Source organism: Ornithorhynchus anatinus, chromosome 21 (assembly GCF_004115215.2).
Source record: "Ornithorhynchus anatinus isolate Pmale09 chromosome 21, mOrnAna1.pri.v4, whole genome shotgun sequence".
Lineage (NCBI taxonomy): Eukaryota > Metazoa > Chordata > Mammalia > Monotremata > Ornithorhynchidae > Ornithorhynchus > Ornithorhynchus anatinus.
This window is the reverse complement of record NC_041748.1, coordinates 7,391,577-7,410,743: the sequence shown is the minus strand read 5'-3', so window position 1 is coordinate 7,410,743 and position 19,167 is coordinate 7,391,577. Positions and strand designations below refer to the sequence as shown.

At 46.8% G+C, this 19,167-nt stretch overlaps 1 protein-coding gene across 1 annotated transcript in view; it reads left to right on the top strand.

Moving 5' to 3' along the window:
- The window catches only part of ITGA9 (integrin subunit alpha 9), a 286,676-nt gene that overhangs the window by 185,211 nt on the left and 82,298 nt on the right, over positions 1–19,167 (top strand). Inside the window, exon 18 of the mRNA XM_029049589.2 lies at positions 15,235–15,385. Coding sequence (XP_028905422.1) covers positions 15,235–15,385 — 151 coding nt within the window. The remainder of the gene's footprint in view (positions 1–15,234; positions 15,386–19,167) is intronic.

The following is a 19,167-nucleotide window of genomic DNA, read 5'->3' as shown; positions in this document are numbered from 1 at the left end:
ATATTTAGAACTCACTTAAAATTCATGGGCTGGGTGTAGGAATTATTTACTGCTGGTAAATATAGCCTTGTATTTAGGGAAAGACAAACCCTGAGAAAGCCATAAAAAATTTAGAGGCTTCTTGGATATCCTCTAGTCTCTCCAAAAATGCTTTTAAGTCTTAAAGTGTTCATGAATCAAAAGACTGATTTTCAAAAAATGGTTTAATATATGATGAGAAACCGGCAAAATGTAATATGAATCCGATCAAACCCCAAACGTTTTAAAAATGAGTTTGAAGCATCAGCTCATCTGAAACTAACCATACCATCAGGACTAAGGCTTTTGCTTCTCAGGATATTTCACCTGTAACCGTGCAGACTTCACCTCCATTGTGGTCCCCGAATTTGGTGCCGCTGACCAACAGGCCCTGGGTCTGGAAGGAATTAGGCTTCTGGAAAAGAGGACGGGTTTTTCAAAGATGGAAAACAGGTGTCACTTCCTCTAGCTGCATCATTCCCTTTTGGCCCTCCCCACCCCATCCTGTGGATTGGGTGCCTTTAGATGTAGACATCTCCCTTCAGAGGTGTTCTCTGGATCCAGAAAAATGGGGGACAGGCTGGGGTAGGAGTTGCAGGCCACCAATGTTTTGGACAAATGGATGTCCAGAACCTCTCAAAACCTCCATTTTGAGGAAGAAGAATTCAACTTGGACATACAGTTTGGAAGACAGTTTCAGTAGTAGTCAGTTCTTCACTTTCCCCACTTCCTTTTCAGTGAAAGCGTGCCAAGGATTGTGGCCTGCTGGATAGAGCAAGAGCCTGGAAATCAGAAGGGCCTAGTTTATGATCCCGGGTCTGCCACTTGTCTACCGTGTGATCTTCACTTTACTTCTCCGTGCCCCACCTCATCTGTAAAATGGGGATTAAGACCATGAGCCCCATGTGATATGGGGACTGTGTCCAATCTGGGGTGGGGTTATATCCACCCTAGTGCTTAGTACAGTGCCTGGCATATATTCATTCATTCAATCTTATTTGCTGAGCACTTACCTTGCACAGAACACTGTACTAAGCTCTTGGGACAGTACAAAAGAACAATAGACACATTCCCTGCCCACAGTGAGCTTATAGTCTAGAGGGGGAGACAGACATTAATAGAAATAAGTAAATTACAGATATGTCCATAAGTGCTATGGGGCTGGGTGCAGAGATGAATGAAGGGAGCAAGTTAGGGCAATGCAGAAGGGAATGGGAGAAGAGGAAAGGAGGGCATAGTCAGGGAAGGCCTCTTGGAGGAGATGTGCCTTCAGTGAGGCTTTGAAAGGCGGAGACAGGAACCGTCAGTCGGATATGAGGAGGATGGGGCGATTCAGTCCAGAGTCAGGACGTGGATGAGAGATCAGCAGTGTGATAGACAAGATAGAAGTGCAGAGAGAAGATTAGTAATAGAGTAGGCAGAAAAATTTTGTACCTTCTTTCTCTGCTGAACCTGAAGAGACTTGAAAAACAGGCAGGTCAAAAGTACAATGTCAAATACCATCCCCACCTCCATATTTCTCTCTGAAAGGTAAAGCCGTTCCACAAAGCTTTAGTTTTTGTGAATCCTTCAAAATCCGTAGGCCACCGATACAGGATTCCTCCAGTAACCCATCAGATTCTCCTCGGATCTAACCTAACCCAGGGCGTGTGTCTTTGAAGAAGCTGGGTAGCTAGGCCTACTGGGAGCCTGAAACCGATTTAATTCCTCCTCAAGGAGGGGGCATAAGCCCCCAGCTCCCTACGAAGACAGAGATAGCTCATCCACGGTGGAGAGAAAGCCAAGATGAATCCTGGCATCTGCTGGAGGCTCTTGAACTGTCCTCCGGTTCTGCTGGGCCTGGCAGGTCCGGCTTGGGATCGGCCCAGCTGGCGGGTGGCCAAAGGATAACGAGCCCAGAGGCTCGTGGGAAGCCAGTGCGGATAGAGTCTCCCCACCGTTGAGGAGATTGCAGGCACCTGTTCCCACCAGCGAAGAGCTGCCTGCGCGGGCTGAATCAGCAGATTCTTTTGCCCGTGTAGCTTGGATTGAAGATCTGTCTCAGGGCCTCCTTAACTCCGTGAAACACGAGCAGCGTTCTTACGGCTCAACTCTTTGGGGAGGCGTGCAGAGCTCAGCGCGGATGAATGACTTCTGGCTCCCCCCGGGATGTTAACCACAACACGGATTCGGTTATTTCCCTGCCCAAAACAGTCCCGGGACTGAAAAGGGAACAGCAGCTCCTGATAAGGGCCAGCTGAGTTTTCGTTCGGCCATGACCAAAGAGGAGTCCATCGGGTTGATGAGCTGTCAAGGCCCCCACTGGATGTGTGGATTTAAAGACTGGAGAAAACCAGTCAGTCAATCAATTGTATTTATTCATTCATTCATTCAATAGTATTTATTGAGCGCTTACTATGTGCAGAGCACTGTACTAAGCGCTTGGGATGAACAAGTCGGCTACAGATAGAGACAGTCCCTGCCGTTTGAGGGGCTTACAGTCTAATCGGGGGAGACGGACAGACGAGAACAATGGCGATGAATAGAGTCGAGGGGAAGAACATCTCGTAAAAACAATGGCAACTAAATAGAATCAAGGCGATGTACAATTCATTAACAAAATAAATAGGGTAACGGAAATATATACAGTTGAGCGGACGAGTACAGTGCTGTGGGGATGGGAAGGGAGAGGTGGAGGAGCAGAGGGAAAAGGGGAAAAAGGGGGTTTAGCTGCGGAGAGGTGAAGGGGGGGTGGCAGAGGGAGTAGAGGGAGAAGAGGAGCTCAGTCTGGGAAGGCCTCTTGGAGGAGGTGAGTTTTAAGTAGGGTCTTGAAGAGGGGAAGAGAATCAATTTGGCGGAGGTGAGGAGGGAGGGCGTTCCGGGACCGTGGGAGGACGTGGCCCAGGGGTCGACGGCGGGATGGGCGAGACCGAGGGACGGCGAGGAGGTGGGCGGCGGAGGAGCGGAGCGTGCGGGTTGGGTGGTAGAAAGAGAGAAGGGAGGAGAGGTAGGAAGGGGTAAGGTGATGGAGAGCCTCGAAGCCTAGAGTGAGGAGTTTTTGTTTGGAGCGGAGGTCGATAGGCAACCACTGGAGTTGTTTAAGAAGGGGAGTGACACGCCCAGATCGTTTCTGCAGGAAGATGAGCCGGGCAGCGGAGTGAAGAATAGACTGGAGCGGGGCGAGAGAGGAGGAAGGGAGGTCAGAGAGAAGGCTGACACAGTAGTCTAGCCGGGATATATTTACTGAGTGCCTGCTGTGTACAGAGCACTATACTAAATGCTTGGGAGAGTACAACATGACAGAGTGGCTCCTTGCCCACAATGAGCTTAAAGAATATGTTCAGGGGGGCTGTGAGGCTGAGGGAAGGGTGAATAAAGGGTGCAGATATGACTGCATGGGCAAAACAGGAGGAAGTGAGAGAAGAGAAAATAAGGGCTAGTCGGGGAAGGCCTCTTGGAGGAGGTGGGCTTTCAATAAGGCTTTGAAGGTGGGGAGAGTGATTGTTGGGTCTGAAGAGGGAGAACATTCCAGGACGTGGGCTAGAGGTCGGTGGCAAGATAGATGAGAACGAGGTACAGCGAGTAGGTTGGTGATAGAGGAGTGAAGTGTGCGGGCTGGTCGTAGGAGGAAATCCGGAAGGTAAGGTAGAAGGGGGCAAGATGATTGAGTGCTTTAAAGCCGAGGGTAAGGAGTTTCTGTTTGAACCGGGCTTCCCAAACCCGTGCAGGAGGGCTGGAATTCTCCAATGTTGGATCCATACAGCTCTGGGGGGCCTTTAGAAACAAGGTGCGTGTGTAGACCTATTCAGTGCTTACTATGTGCCAGGCAGTGTACTAAGTGCTGGGGTAGATACAAGATCATCAGGATGGGACAAAGTCCGTGTCCCACATGGGGCTCACAGTCTTAAACCCCATTTTACAGGTGAGGGAATTGAGGCCCAGAGAAATTAAGTGACTTTCCCAAGATCACACAGCAGACAAGTGGCGGAGCTGGGATTAGAACCCATGACCTTCTGACTCCCAGGCCTGTGTGCTATCCACTACGCCATGCTGTTTTTGTAGTAACAGTTGTAGTAGAAGTAGTACTAGTAGTAGAAGAAAAAGCAGCATGTTCTAGTGGATAGACCTCGGGCCTGAAAGGCATAGGGATGTGGGTTCTAACTCTGGCTCTGCCACTTGTCTGCTGTGTGACCCTGGGCAAATCACTTCACTTCTCTGTGCCTCAGTTCCCTCATCTGTAAAATGGGGATTCATAATTATTGTGGTATCTTTTAAGTGCTTACTGCATGCCAGGCGCTGTTCTAAATGCTTTGGTAGATACAAGGTATTAGGGCTGGACACAGTCCCTGTCCCCCAGTGGGCTCACAGTCTTAATCCCCACTTTACAGATGAGGGAACTGAGGCACAGAGAAGTTAAGGTGACTTCCCTACCCCAGTGCTTAGAACAGTGCTTGACACATAGTAAGCGCTTAATGAATACCATCACCATCGTCATCATCATCACCGGGGTAAATACAAACTATTTAGGTTGAACACCATCCGTGTCCCACCTGGGCTCACAGTCTTCATCCCCATTTAACAGATGAGGAAACCGAGGCCCAGGGAAGTGAAGTGACTTGCCCAAGTTCACCCAGCAGACAAGGGGAGGAGCCAGGATCAGAACCCAGGACCTTCTGACTCCCAGGCCCATGCTCTATCCACTAGACTATACTGCTTCCCCAGTCAATCGTATTTACCGAGTGCTTACTATATTGGGACAACCTGATTACCCTATATCTACCTCAGCGCTTAGAACAGTGCTCTGCACATAGTAAGTGCTTAACAAATACCAACATTATCATTATTATATGCAGAGCACTGTACCAAGAACTTGGGAGAGTATGGCAGACACATTCCCGGCCCACAACGAGCTTACAGTCTAGAGGGGGAGCGAGACATTAATACAAATACCTAAATGACAGATAAATCCGTAAGTCCTACGGGGCGGTGGGTGAGGTGACTCTCAAGTGCCCAAAGGGTATAGACACAAATGCTTCTCTTCCTAGAGACGACACTGGGGTGACTGCAGGGCACGAGCACCGCCGGCAGGCAAACAAGATGCTGGAGCCCACAGAACATTTCTCTCACTGTTTTCCAGGTGCCACAGGCCCTTAGAGCAGAAACTCTGTAACGTCGAAAATGGCACTCTAAGGCCTTATGCTCATGGTACTGCAGAAGGAGAAGCCATTCACAGAAGTCATTCATTCATTCAGTCGTATTTATTGAGCGCTTACTGTGTGCAGAGCACTGTGCTAAGCGCTTGAGAGAGTACACTATAACAATAAACAGACACACATTTCCTGCCCACAATGAGCTCAAGGCAGGAAGGGCCCCTCTACTCTCGGGGTCACCCTTGGGCCAATAGACCACCTGACCTTCCCTCTCCCCACTCCCCCACCCCCACCCCCGCCGTCTTTCTAATGTCCCTGGCCCCCTTGGCTCGGAAGGAATCCAGCTTATCTGTAACCTCCACCGTGCCCTGTCGATAATGAGATGGAAATTCCTTTAGGAAAGTTTGGTTGTGTTCCTTGAAAGCTCTCATTTGGAGTTTCCTGAATGGGTGACCAGCAAGCGTAGCAATCAGGCCCAGCACCGATGAGACATTCTATTTCCTACAGTCGCTGGCTGACTTTTTTTTTTCCCCATGATTGGGATTACAGGGGTTAAGGGCCACCTCTTCCTTTCCAAAAGCGCACTCACCCTAGGGGCCTGTTTGGTTCTTCGGACCCAGACTCGATTTGTGGAACTGCAGCAATGCCTAGTGGATAGAGCGCGGACCTGGGGATCAGAAGGACCCGGCTCTGCCACTCGTCTGCTGTGTGATCCTAGGAAAGTCACTTGGGTTTTCCATGCTCCAGTTACCTCATCGGTAAAATGGGGATTAAGACTGTGAGCCCCACATGGGACAGGTGCTATGTCCAACCCGATTACTTGTCTACTTAGTGACCATGGGTAAGTCACTTCACTTTAGGTTTGTGTGAGCGAGTGGGCTGTCCATCATGAAGATTTGATAGTTGATAATCACTTGCCCAAGATCACACAGCAGGGAAATTCCAGAGCCAGGTTTAGAACCCAGGTCCTCTGACTCTAGGCCCATGCTCTTTCCACTAGGTCACACTGCTTCCTGACACTTCTATTTCTCCATCAACCACTCCCATGTCTGCGGCCCCCGCCCCCAGATATTCCAAACCTCCAACTCCCCTCGGTAGCACCCAATGACTCCACTGCTTCCCTTGCTAAACTCTAATAGACTCGCCAACTATCCTGTTGTAAAATAGAAACTATTGTTTCTATAGTTTCTTTTGGATAGAAACTATTTCTGTGCAACGATTTTTATAAAAATAGAAATAGTGAACTTCCTCAAATTCCTCCATTGCCTGTTCATCACACTGCCATCACCTACTACATTTTCTCTTCCTTTTCAGCTCTCTTTCCGCCCCCCAGACCGCTTATCTACATATCCTTAAACTCTCCCATTGCCCCTATCAATAATTAATTTCAATATACAGTGCCAGGACTTAGAACAGTGCTCGACACATCATAGTAAGTGCTTAAAAAGTACCATAATCATTATTATTACCAATTTTAAAATCTCTCTCCCCATCTAAACTTTAAGTTCTCTGTGGGCTGGTATCGTGTCTCCTAAGTTATTTGAATCGTATTTTCCCAATCGCTTAGTGCAGTGCTCCACACACAGTAGGTGTTCAATGAATACCATTGATTGATTAATGGATTGTGTGGAGAGAGCTGATTAAATTCCTTAAAGCCAATTGTCAGGAGCTTCTGTGAGGAGTCGAAGAATAGACGATCTTTGCTACAGGGAAGATGGCGGTGTGCACAGAAAGTAAAGTATTTTAGAGGAAAGATGTTCACATTTATTGACAATTATCTTTTTACATTTGATTTTTGATGATTTCTTGTGATCCTTTATTCAGGAATTTTCCTCGGCACCCTAGAAAGCATTCTTTGGACATTTGATCATTTTCAGCCTCTTTCAAGTAGGGTTGTACAGGGGCCTGAGAATTGTTCTGAGTCATTTTATCAGGGAATGTGTCTGAATGAAGGGGAAGCCTTGTACTGAGAGACTTTTATATTCTAATCTCTCTTTCCCCAAGGTATATCTAGAACTCCCCAAGGGGCTACATGCCGTTGTGCTTCTAGCCAGTGGTGTGCTTGTGTGTGTGTGTATGTGTTTCCACCTACTAGTTTGTTGCTACTTATCAGATTTGGGCCACTAGCCCATGTGAAGGCTGAAGATTAGGAAGGAAAACCAAAGTTCTGTTTTTCATATCTTGCTTTGACTTTGAGCCCCATGTGAGACAGGAACTGTGTCCAATCTGATTAACGTGTATCTATCGCAGCTCTTAGAATAGAGCTTGACACATAGTAAGTGCTTAGCAAATATTATTTTATCATCATCATCATTATGTCTTGTTTTGACTTTTCCCTGGTTTTCAAGCTAGAGATCTCAGGGAAATCTTATACTTAAATTTAAGTATACTTAATATACTTAAATTACATATGTGTGTGTATATATATCCATTCCAGTAGATTGTAAGCTTCTTGATGGTAGGATTTGTGCCTACCAACTTTACTATATGATCCCAAGCACTTAGTACAGTTCTTTTAACATAGAGAGCACTCAATAAATACCATTGATTGCTTGGTTTTAACAAGAAGTGGAAAAGACACTCTGACTCTTAATAGTTACTCTGGATGTCATATTCAATCAGTGGTATTTATTGAGCGCTTACGTGTGCAGGGCACTGTACTGAGTGCTTGGGAGAGTACAGTATAGCAATATAACAATATAACAGAGTTGACACATTCCCTGCCCACAGTGAGCTTAGAGTCTAGATGGGGAGACAAATTATGAGCACTTAGTACAGTACTCTGCACACAGTAAGCTCTCAATAAATATGATTAATCTATTGATCATACTACACCTATACCAGTGCTTAGCACAATGCTTGGCCCTTATTAGGGGCTCAACGAATAGCACAAACATTATTAGTAGTGGTAATTGTAGTAGTAGGGAAGTCGCATGGCGTAGTGGATAGAGCATGGACCTGGAAGTCAGAAGGTCATGGGTTCTAATCCCATTTGCTATGTAACCTAGGGCAAGTGACTTAACTTCTCTGTGCTTCAGTTACCTCATCTATAAAATGGGGATTGGGACTGTGAGCCCTCTGTAGCACATCGATTGTGTCCAACCTGACTTGCTTGTATCCACCCCAGTGCTTAGTACAGTGCCTGGCACATAGTAAGTGCTTAGCCAATACCATAATAATTATTATCAGTAGTAGTAATAGCAGTATTATCCACTCTGTCAGAAAACCACCATCCACAGCAAACTGAATCCAGTTCAGTTTCTCCCTTCTCCAGAGATCTACGTTTTTATTGAGTAGCAGAGAAAATCAGGGAATGAGACCCCACTAAACCCTTTCAAGAATTTAAGTGATATCTCTGAGATAGCGAAAGCAAGTCCTGGCTTCAGGGGCAGAAAAAAGCCAGCCTGTTTACCAAACTCCACAGCACATCTACGCTCGTCCACTCTCCCTGGAAAATTGTAGAATTCATTCATTCATTCAATCGGATTTATTGAGCGCTTACTGTGTGCAGAGCACCGTACTAAGCGCTTGGAAAGTACAATTCGGCAGCAGATAGAGACGATCCCTACCCAACAATGGACTCAAAGTCTAGAAGGGGGAGACAGACAACAAAACAAAACAGAATCCTGGGGAGAGAGAACCGGGTCACATCGTGGAAGACGAAACCAGAAATGGATTGAGTGTTGAGGAAGCTGAGCTGGCAGATGGTTCAGGAATGAGGTCTAATGACTGATCTCTAGGAAAGTGAGGGAAAAGTTCAATTTCTTGGCTTGTTTCAGTGGGATCAGGTGCCGACCCCTTTCCCATCTCCCCTCCATATATGCCAGCCCTACCTGCGAAGTATTATCGAGGTCACATTTTCTCCAAGAGGCCTTCCCCGATTAAGCCCTCTTTTCCCTGGCTCGCTCTTCTTTCTGGGTCATCTTCGCATTTAGATCTGCAACCTTTGAACATTTGATATTTGCCCCAGCCCCAACCCCACCAAACTTGTGTACTTTTCTTCAAATTATACATCACAAATTGCTTATTTATTCATAGTCACACCTATCTCATCCTTTACACCTTAAGCTTGTTATGGGCAGGGACCCTATCTGCTAATTCTGCTGTGTTGTACTCTCCTAAGTGCTTAGTACAGTGCTCTGCAAATAGTAACTGCTCAGTAAATACTACTGATCGAATGATTGAAGTCTAGTGCAGAGTTGAAGATGGCAAAGATTTGCCAACCGGTCCAGCTTATTTACTTAAGTGAAATTGAGATGCAGAGCAGGAAGGCTGGTCAATGCTAACGATGATCATAATTAGAACAACGAAAAGGCTGCTGAGTTTCAGTCCTGCAAGGAGGATTAGGGAATAACTTCTAGATCCAGGGGAATTGGGACTTCATGGTAGCGTTTTAACAATAATTTCTATTTAGTCATTTTTCTGGGCTACTGAGATGAGAGTCAGGGGAGGATGTATGTCACAGGTCTTCAGAGCCAACATAAACCCCCAGGATTATTGTTCTGTGTGGTCTGGGTGTGCAGGAAGAAGAGGCCACCCCTCCTATCCCCGATTTTGGTTAGCCCTCAGACATTTAAGAAAACAATCAGTCCGTCCTGACGGAGGATCTCAAATCCAGCCAGGAAGTCGGGGCAGGCAGACAAGAGGAGGGGAATGTGAAATTCGGGGAAAGCAGGGAAGCAGTGGGGCCTACTGGATAAAGCCAGGACCTGAGGGGTCAGAAGGACCTGGGTTTTAATCTTGGGCCCCGTCACTTGTCTGCCATGTGACCTTGACTCTATCCCTTCAATTCTCTGGGCCTCAGTACCCCCATCTGTAAAGTGGGGATGAAGAATGTGAGCCCCAGGTGGGACACAGACTGTGTCCAACCTGATTTGCTTGTTTCTACCTCGGCACTTAGTACAGTCCCCCGCATATAGTAAGTGCTTAACCAATGCTACGTTAAAAAAAAAAAGCATAAAGCTGTATTTAATCCACATGGGGTGGTCAGGTCTGGTATATAAAGGGGAAATGGCAGGGAAGGGAGGAATTTGGGCAGAACTACCCGAATCCTCTTCTCTTCACTCTATTAATAATGATCTGGTAAGCACTTGACTATGCGCCAAGCACTAAATTAAGCGGTGGGATAGATATGGGATAATCAGGTCAGACACAGTCTAGACTTAAACTCCTTGAGGGCAGGGGATATGTCTACCAACTCTGTTGCATTGTATTATCCAATCGGTTACTTAGTACAGTGCTCTGCACACATTAAGCAGCTTGGCTCAGTGGAAAGAGCATGGGCTTTGGAGTCAGGGCTCATGAGTTCGAATCCCAGCTCTGCCACTTATTGGCTGTGTGACTGTGGGCAAGTCACTTAACTTCTCTGTGCCTCAGTTCCCTCATCTGTAAAATGGGGATTAAGACTGTGAGCCCCACGTGGGACAACCTGATTCCCCTATGTCTACCCCAGTGCTTAGAACAGTGCTCGGCACATAGTAAGCGCTTAACAAATACCAACATTATTATTATTATTATTAAGCACTCAATAAATATCACTGGTTGACCCATATGAGGCTCAGTCCAAGGGGGAGGGAGAACAGGTATTGAATCCCCATTTTAAAGCAAAGGAAAGCAAGGCCCAGAAAAATGAAATGACTCGCCCATGATGGAACGTGATTTTCCAACACCCCCTCATTCCCTCCTTTGCTCTGGAATTGGTTTACGATTATCCTGCTGCCAAAAGCCATTTGGCTGTTGAGTTCTTGGTTAGGAGAAAATTTCCAGCACCCATCACTCTCCTTTGACTATCCAATTCAGGAAACTTTAACTTCGCTCGCAGGGGTCAGGGTTAAAGAATGAATGCTAAATATTCTAAAGTTCACTGCACGCTCAAAAGAGATGAGAGACAATCATTAAAAAGAGCCAAGAAAACAAAATAAATAACCACCCCCCTCTTCCAATTCCTGTAGGGGAGAGATAAGCTGCTGAATTTAGCCTCAGCCCTCACTGCTTGGTGAAGTTCCCGACCGAATTTTGCACTAAAATCTTTCCCCTTTCACAGAGCCCTGCCACATGTGATTTACTGTGTTGAGGGGGAGGATCCGGAGATTTTCTGCTCCCTGAATGCATCTTTTCTCCTGTAAATGCTTAGTCACTTCCCCAAGGGGAATTTATCTTCCTCTTTTTGTTGCTATATCCTTCGGAGTTATCACTTGTCCGGAGGGGTCAAGGTTGTCATTTCTGCCTCTCTAGGGTTCAAGGACTTAGGGAAGGAATTATTATTAATAGTAAGAGTGAAGGTACCTGTTAAGTACTTATGTACCAAGCACTGAACTGAGTGATGGGGTAGATACAACATCATCAAGTCGGACACAGTCCCTGTACCACAGGAGATTCACTGTCTAAATAAATTGCCCCCGAGCATCATGTAGCAGTTTGTCGCTGCCTCTCCAGAGAGCGAACTCCCTCGGATGGGGGCAAAAGGCATTCCTCAAGGTGGACAGAGGGTGGGGCTACATGGGAAGCCCCAGGGCTGGGCTTTTGGAACCAGAAACTACCTCAATCTCTCCTAGCTCTCCGCCCCCCAGCTCTAGCCCAAGTCCTGCCTCTGGCCATTCATTCATTCATTCATTCAATAATATTTATTGAGTGCTTACTATGTGCAGAGCACTGTACTAAGCGCTTGGAATGTACAAATTGGCAACAGATAGAGACAGTCCCTCCCCTTTGATGGGCTTACAGTCTAATCGGGGGAGACAGACAGACAAGAACACAAGCAATAAATAGAATCAAGGAGATGAACGTCTCATTAAAACAATAGCAAATAAATAGAATCAAGGTGATGAACATCTCATTAACAAAATAAATAGGGTAATGAAATACAGTTGAGCAGATGAGTACAGTGCTGAGAGGAGGGGAAGGGAGAGGGGGAGGAGCGGAGGGAAAGGGGGGAAAGAGGGCTTAGCTGAGGAGAGGTAAAGGGGGGGGTAGAGGGGGAAGCAGAGGGAGCAGAGGGAAACAGGGAGCTCAATCTGGGAAGGCCTCTTGGAGGAGGTGAGCTTTAAGTAGGGTTTTGAAGAAGGGGAGAGAATTAGGCCAGGAACGTCCTCCCTCCTCATATCCAACAATTACTATCCCCCTACTTCAAAGCCTCATTGAAGGCACATCTCCTCCAAGAGGCCTTCCCTGACTAAGTCCTTCTTTCCTCTTCTCCCATTCCCTACTGCGTCACCTTGATTTTCTCCTTTTATTTATCCCCCGAACCAGCCTCGCAGCACTCATGTCCATATACTATCATTATTATTTATTATATCTGTTATTTATTTATTTTTATTTATGTCTGTCTTCCCCTCTAGACTGAAAGCTCACTGTGGGCAGGGAATGTGTCTGTTTATTGTTATAATGTACTCTCCAAAGCGCTTAGTACAGTGCTCCTCATACAGTAAGCGCTCAGTAAATACGACTGAATGCAGGAACAGCCTTGGTCCTAGGCCTTAATCTTCCTGGAACACACTGAGCTCCCAAAATCCCATGTGTCTGAATCTTCCCCTGGGACCTAAATTGAGGTTTTGGATAGAAGGAGGTCAGGTCTGACTTCCAGGGGGAGCAGGGGGGCCATGTGTCATCCATAGAGCAAGTCCGCACATGAGCTGGCTCTCAGGGACCCACAGTCTGACTTGGAGCCCAAATCGAGCTGCAGATGAGGTGATGATGAGGAAGCTCTTACTATGTGCCAGGCACTGTACTAAGCGCTGGGCTAGATAGAAGATAGTAGGGTAGGACATATTCCCTGTCCCACGTGGGGCTCCCAGTGTCACTCCCCATTTTACAGATGAGGGAACTGAGACCCAGACAACTGAAGTGACTTGTCCATGTCACTCACCAGACAAGTGGTGGAGCTGGGTTTAGAACCCAGGTCCTTCTGACTCCCAGGCCCGTGCTCTATCCACAAGGCCATATTGCTTCTCTGATTGAGTGATTGATTGATTGATTGACTAAATGATCGATTGAAGCGGCTCTGCTCTAGATGTCCAAGAGGATGAAGGTTTCGCAATGACTGGAAGGTTACTGGTTCCCAGCCCCGTGCTTGCCAAATTCCTCCGAAAAGCAAAACTAAAATAGCTTTTCCCTGCGCCTGTTCTATCTGTAAACTGATCGTTACCCTCCAGCTTCTAGAAACTGACCACCAATAACAAACAGATAGCTGCAGGAGTAACTGGAGGTCAGTGGCTCTATTTCTTGGAACTCAAGCGAGAGTGTAGAAATCTCCTCCAAACTTATTTTTCTGAACTTTTGCCTCCCTTCTGAGCTGGCGCATCCATAATTACTGCAGTTCTCCTTTCCAGTTGGTCAAACAATCAGTCAATCAGTAGTATTTATTGAGTGCTTACTGTATGTAGAGTACTGGACTGCTTGCAGTCTAGTTAGGCTGGTTGTGGGCGGGGCATGTATCTATTTATTGTTATATTGTACTCTCCCAAACAGTACGGTACTCTACACACAGTAAGTGCTCAATAAATATAACTGACTGAATGAATGAATGAATAGGGAGACAGATATTAAAATAAATTGCCCATGGGGAAGGGATAGAGTATGAGGATATGGACATAGGAGGTGTGGGGCTGGGATAGGGTGAGAATCAAAGGGGACAGTACAATATAATAGAGTTAGTAGACACATTCCCTGCCCACAAGAATCTTACAGTCTAGAAGAATAAAGTTCCTGAGATTCCTGAGATAGGGGCGATGGGCAGTGGGTGTTTTGTTTTTTCCCAGTCTTTGGGAAAAGAGGTTGGTTCAGTGAGTGCCAGGTGGACCAGGAAAAAGTAAACGTTTGCCTAAGTCATGGGCATATTGATGCCTCTTGCTTCATGGCCTGAAGGGCAGGGGGTGTTCAGGATGTGGTGCAGAGATCAATCGATCAATCAGTGATATTTATCTAGCACTAACTGTGTGCAGATCACAGTACTAAGCGCTTGGAAGAGTACAAAATAACAGAGTTAGCAGACATGTCCCCTGCCCACAACAAGCTTAGAGATGGTTTAAATTTGTCAGCCGTGGTGTTTACAGTTAGAAGATTTTCCCATCTTTCCATCAGGCAGTTCCATAGAGAGGATCCTACCAGCCCTTTAGTGAAAAAGAAGCGAGGTTATTGGATAAAAAAAGGATAGTAACTCCTTACCATCAGCTTTAAAGCACTCAATCAACTCACCGACTCTTACCTTACTTCACCGATTTCCTAATACAGCCCAGCCCGCACACTTCGCCCTCTCAGCACCAGCTTGCTCGCTGTGCCCCAATCCCATCTATCTCGCCATCAACAACTTTCCCACACCCTCCCCCGGCCTGGAACTTCCATATGTACTAGGTCACCACTTTCCCCACCTTCAAAGTATCATGAAGGCCACATCTCCTAAAAGTCTTCCCCAGTCAAGCTTTCTTTTCCCCGATTTCCTTTTCTTTCTGCAATGTCTATGCATTTGGGTCTATTCCCTTTGGGCACTTGATATTCACCCCCACCCTCTGCCCCATAGCACTTCTCTATGTGTAATTTATACACTTGTATTAATATCTGTCTCCCCTTCTAGACTGTAAGCTCATTGTGGACAGGGATCATGTCTACCAACTCTGTTGTAGTTTACTCTCCTAATTACTTAGGGCAGTGCTCTGAAGACAGTAAGTGCTCAATAAATACCATTAAGTGATTGATTGATGGGAACTTCTTGTCCCAAACAGTGTCCACTGTTCCCAAGAAAATGGTGAGCACTGGGATGGGGTATTGGTGAATCGACAGGAAGAGCTTGAGAAGCAGTGTGGCCTAGTGGATAGAGCACGAGACTGGTAGTCAGAAGGACCTAGGTTCTAATCCTGGCTCTGCCGCTTGTCTTCTGGGTACTTGGGCAAGTCACTTCAATTCTCTGGGCCTCAGTTACCTCATCTGTAAAATGGGAATTAAGACTGAAAGCTCCACATGGGACAGGGTCTGTATTGAACCTGATTAACTTGTATCTACCCCAGCGCTTAGTTCAGTGCCTGGCACATTGTAAATTCTTAACAAATGTCACTAAAAAGAAAAAGAACTAAACAGTGTTTCTGTCTGATTGCAGCATGGATGAGAAAAACCCTTATCTGGCATTGGGAGCTGTCAAGAACATTTCCCTCAACATCTCCGTCTCCAACCTTGGAGATGATGCCTACGACACCAATGTGTCCTTCAATGTTTCCCGGGAACTCTTCTTCATCAACATGTGGCAGAAGGTAAGGACAGGATAGTACCCTCCCAAGCGCTCAGTCCAGTGCTCTGCACACATATACACTCTGTAAATACCATCAATTGTTTGCTTGATGGAACTGACTGAGTTGAATTGACTGGGGAAGTAGTTTGGCCTAGTGGATAAAGCATGGGATTAGGTGCCAGAGGATCTCAGAAGAGGACTCTTGCCTCTGTTCCTCTAGACCGTAAGCTCCTTATGGGCTCGTGATGAACGTAAGATCATTAGAGTCTGCTAATTCTGACTCTGTCACCTGTTGGCCGGGGACGGGTTCGGGAATCGGTGGGGGGAGAGAAAAGGGCCGGAGTTACGGGCTGAATCTGTACAAAATTTATTCTGTGCAGCGAATTGAACTTCCCTTTTTGGAAGGATATCCTGATTTAATAATTTTGGATGCGGCAAGCCGAATTTCCCTTTTGGGAGGAATATGAATATTTAATTATATTGGGGCTTCCTTATCTTGAGGAATATACTTAGGAGTTCTGCGTGGTGGAACACCTAGCTCCCACCGCAGAACGCTTCCCACCTGGAGGAATCCACTTCTGCGTCACTCGCACGTGGGAAAGCACCAAGCTCTCTCCCAAGAACACTTCCCACTCAGGAGAAATTCATTTCTGTGGTACATGCCCATGGCGAAGCTCCCTAGCTTCCAGCCCCACAAGCGTTCAGCGGGACCCTCACCCGTCCCACGGCTCCTCACTCGGTTCAGGCAGAGCGGGCATTCCACGCTCTGGGCAGAGGTGACCCGCAGCCGGCTCAATTCGCTACCCCAAAGGTCAGAGGCGGCAGGCTGCTCAAAAGGCCATTCCAGCTTCCCGCCTCCACTTGTCTAATCTCTGCCCATCTCCTCACCCCCTCCACCCCATACCTTATTTGATTGGCACGGGGACTAGGGAGAGCTTCCGTATTCCCCTCCTGGGATGTCTATCTAGTGGTTTTGGTTGCGGGGACCATGTCCCACCTGCACTTCTGAGTTCCGTCTAGCTAGATCAGGAAGTCTCGAGTAGCGTTTTGACCTTGAGATGTCTGGGACCCGGGTGCACCTAGGCACATCTCCCAAGCACTCAGTACCGTGCTTTGCACATAGTAAGTGCTCGATAAATACGATTGATTGTTTGATTGAAGAAGACATCTGAGAGAAGACCGAACACTCGTCTCTTTCTCGGATCAATTCCCACAGGTCCTCCTTTCGGTTGGCCAAGTCTCCTTGTGGAGGAACGGCCTGTGCGCTCTTGCCGGCAGGCTACCTGACCCCCAGGGGATTCTGGATTTACTGTGAGGTCGTTCTCCTACTATAACCCAGCCCACACACTTCACTCCTCTAATGCCAACCTACTCACAGTGCCTGGATCTCGTCTATCTCGCTGCCAACCTCTTGCCCATGTCTTGCCTCTGGTCTGGAACTCCCTCCCTCTTCATCTCCGACAGACCATCACTCTCCCCCAGTCTTCAAAACCTTAGTGAAGGCACATCTCCTCCAAGAGGTCTTCCCTGAATAAGCCCTCTTTTCCTTTTCTTCCGCTCCCTTCTGCATCATCCTGAATTGCTACCTTTTTTCATCCCCCCTTCCAGCTCCACAGCACTTATGCTCATATCAGTATATTTATTTATTTATACTAATGTCTGTCTCGTCTGCTAGGCTGAAGTCTCACTGTAGGCAGGGAATGTATCTGTCATATTGTTATATTCTACTCCCCCAAGCCCTTAGTACAGCGCTCTAAGTGCACTAAGTGTTCAATAAATACCAGTTATTGGTTGATTGATTTCAATTGATTGATTTCAAGATTGGGCTGTTCCTTTGGCTCAACATCCTTCCTCCTCTCATCGGTCTCACCTGTTTACTGAAAATGTGACAGCAGAGCTGATGCTCTCGTTTTCTCTGCCAGCGTCTTTAGCTCATGCCTCCTGTTTTACCTGATATTTATTTAACACCTTACTGTGTGTCAAGCACTGTTTTAAGTGCTGGGGTAGATTCAAGATAATCAGTATAGAAACAGTCCCTGTCCCGCATAGGGCTCCCAGTATATATCAGAGAGGGAGGAGGATTTAATCCTTATTTTACAGATGAAGTAACCGAGCCAGAGGAATGAAGTGACTTGCTCTTGATCACAAGTGGTGGGACCATGATTAGAACCAATGGCCTCTGACTCCCAGGCCGTGCTCTTTCCACTAGACCACACTCCCACTAGGAGTATTGCTTGGATTTTTGGCTTCCTGGATTCTGCGTGGGACTGGGTCTCCAGTCACCCCTCCCCTCCCAGCCCTCCTGAAGAATCTCAAGGGTCTCTGGCTATATCCCTCCAGGGCAGATTAACCAGAGTTACCCAACATCCCCTGTGACAGCCATTTCATATCCCTCCCTCCTCCACCTCAGCCCTCCCTGAGCACTCTGCCTGGCTGAGGAGGCTATCGTGTCATATTCCTGGTGGAGGCCTGCCTGGGCAGGAATCCAAACCCCAAAATCATGGAATAAAAATTATGACTCACAGGATTCCCCTTCCTAGAACCATGCAGAGTGAAAGAGCCAATTGTTGTCCAGTGGCTTCGAGCGACCATCTCTCTGGACTTCTTTTCGTTTTCAAGTCCTATAAGTACAATGTGGTGACAGCACGGGATTGAGGGGTTCGGGAGGAATCGTACAAAGAAAGGTAGCTGGGTCGGGGGACTTCCCGGCCTTGAGAAGGGAGCATCTGGAGATGCTAGCCACTTGGCCGGGGAACTAGTTGAACTCTCTTGGTTTCATTTTGTTTTCAACTGTGACTGTGTCCAAACTGATTATCATGTATCTATTCCAGTGCTTAACAAATACGACAAAAAACAACAAAAAAAAAACCCAAAAAAAACTCCAGTGAACCCCAGTCTCCTTTCCTTTGAAAGGGAAAGGAAAACCTCTCCATTATAAAGTCTTCACGTTCATGGAGCCTGGTAGGAGAAAGGTCTGGAGACTGCAAGCTCATTTGGGGCAGGGAAAGTATCTACTAACTCTGTTCTTTTGTATTCTCCTAAACTCTTAATCCAGTGCTGTGCACACAGTAAGCGCTGAATAAATATGGTTGTTTGCGTGATTGGCTGGGACAAGCTTTGTAGAGCACAGGCAAGTCATACAGAGGGAGATTGGGCTAGGGCTAACATTGGCCAGCCTTCTGGCTCTCCACTGGACAGTAAGATTGTGGGCAGGGAATGAGTCTACCAAGTCTTTTATTGTAGAGAAGCAGTATGGCGTGGTGGATAAAGCATAGACCTGGGAGTCAAAAAGTCATGGGTTCTAATCCTGGCTCTACCACTTGTCTGCTGGGTGACCTTGGGCAAGTCCCTTCACTTTTCTGGGCCTCAGGTACCTCATCTGGAAAATGTAGTTTGAGAGTATGAGCCCCATGAGGGATAGGGACTGTGTCCTACCTGATTGATTAACTTGTGTCTAATCCAGTACTTAGAACAGTTTTAGCACATAGTGAGCAGTGAAGTGCTATCATTATTATTATTACACTCCCAAGCACTTAGTACACTGCTCCACTTACAGTAAGTGCTCAATAAATACGGTTGATAGTGACAGTACAATGGAAAGAGAAAACAGCCTGATTCTGTGGGCTTCCTGGGCAGAGCCTTGATGAGATTGAGCTTCCTTTGATTCCCCACTGGGGTTCAAGAGTAGGAGGTGAGAAAACTGGGGGGAAGGAAGAACCATTTGCTTGGAAGGTGACTGAGAATGAGCAGCCACAGAAATAGGAGGGGAGCCAGGGAAGGACAGTGTAAGTGAAACCGAGATTG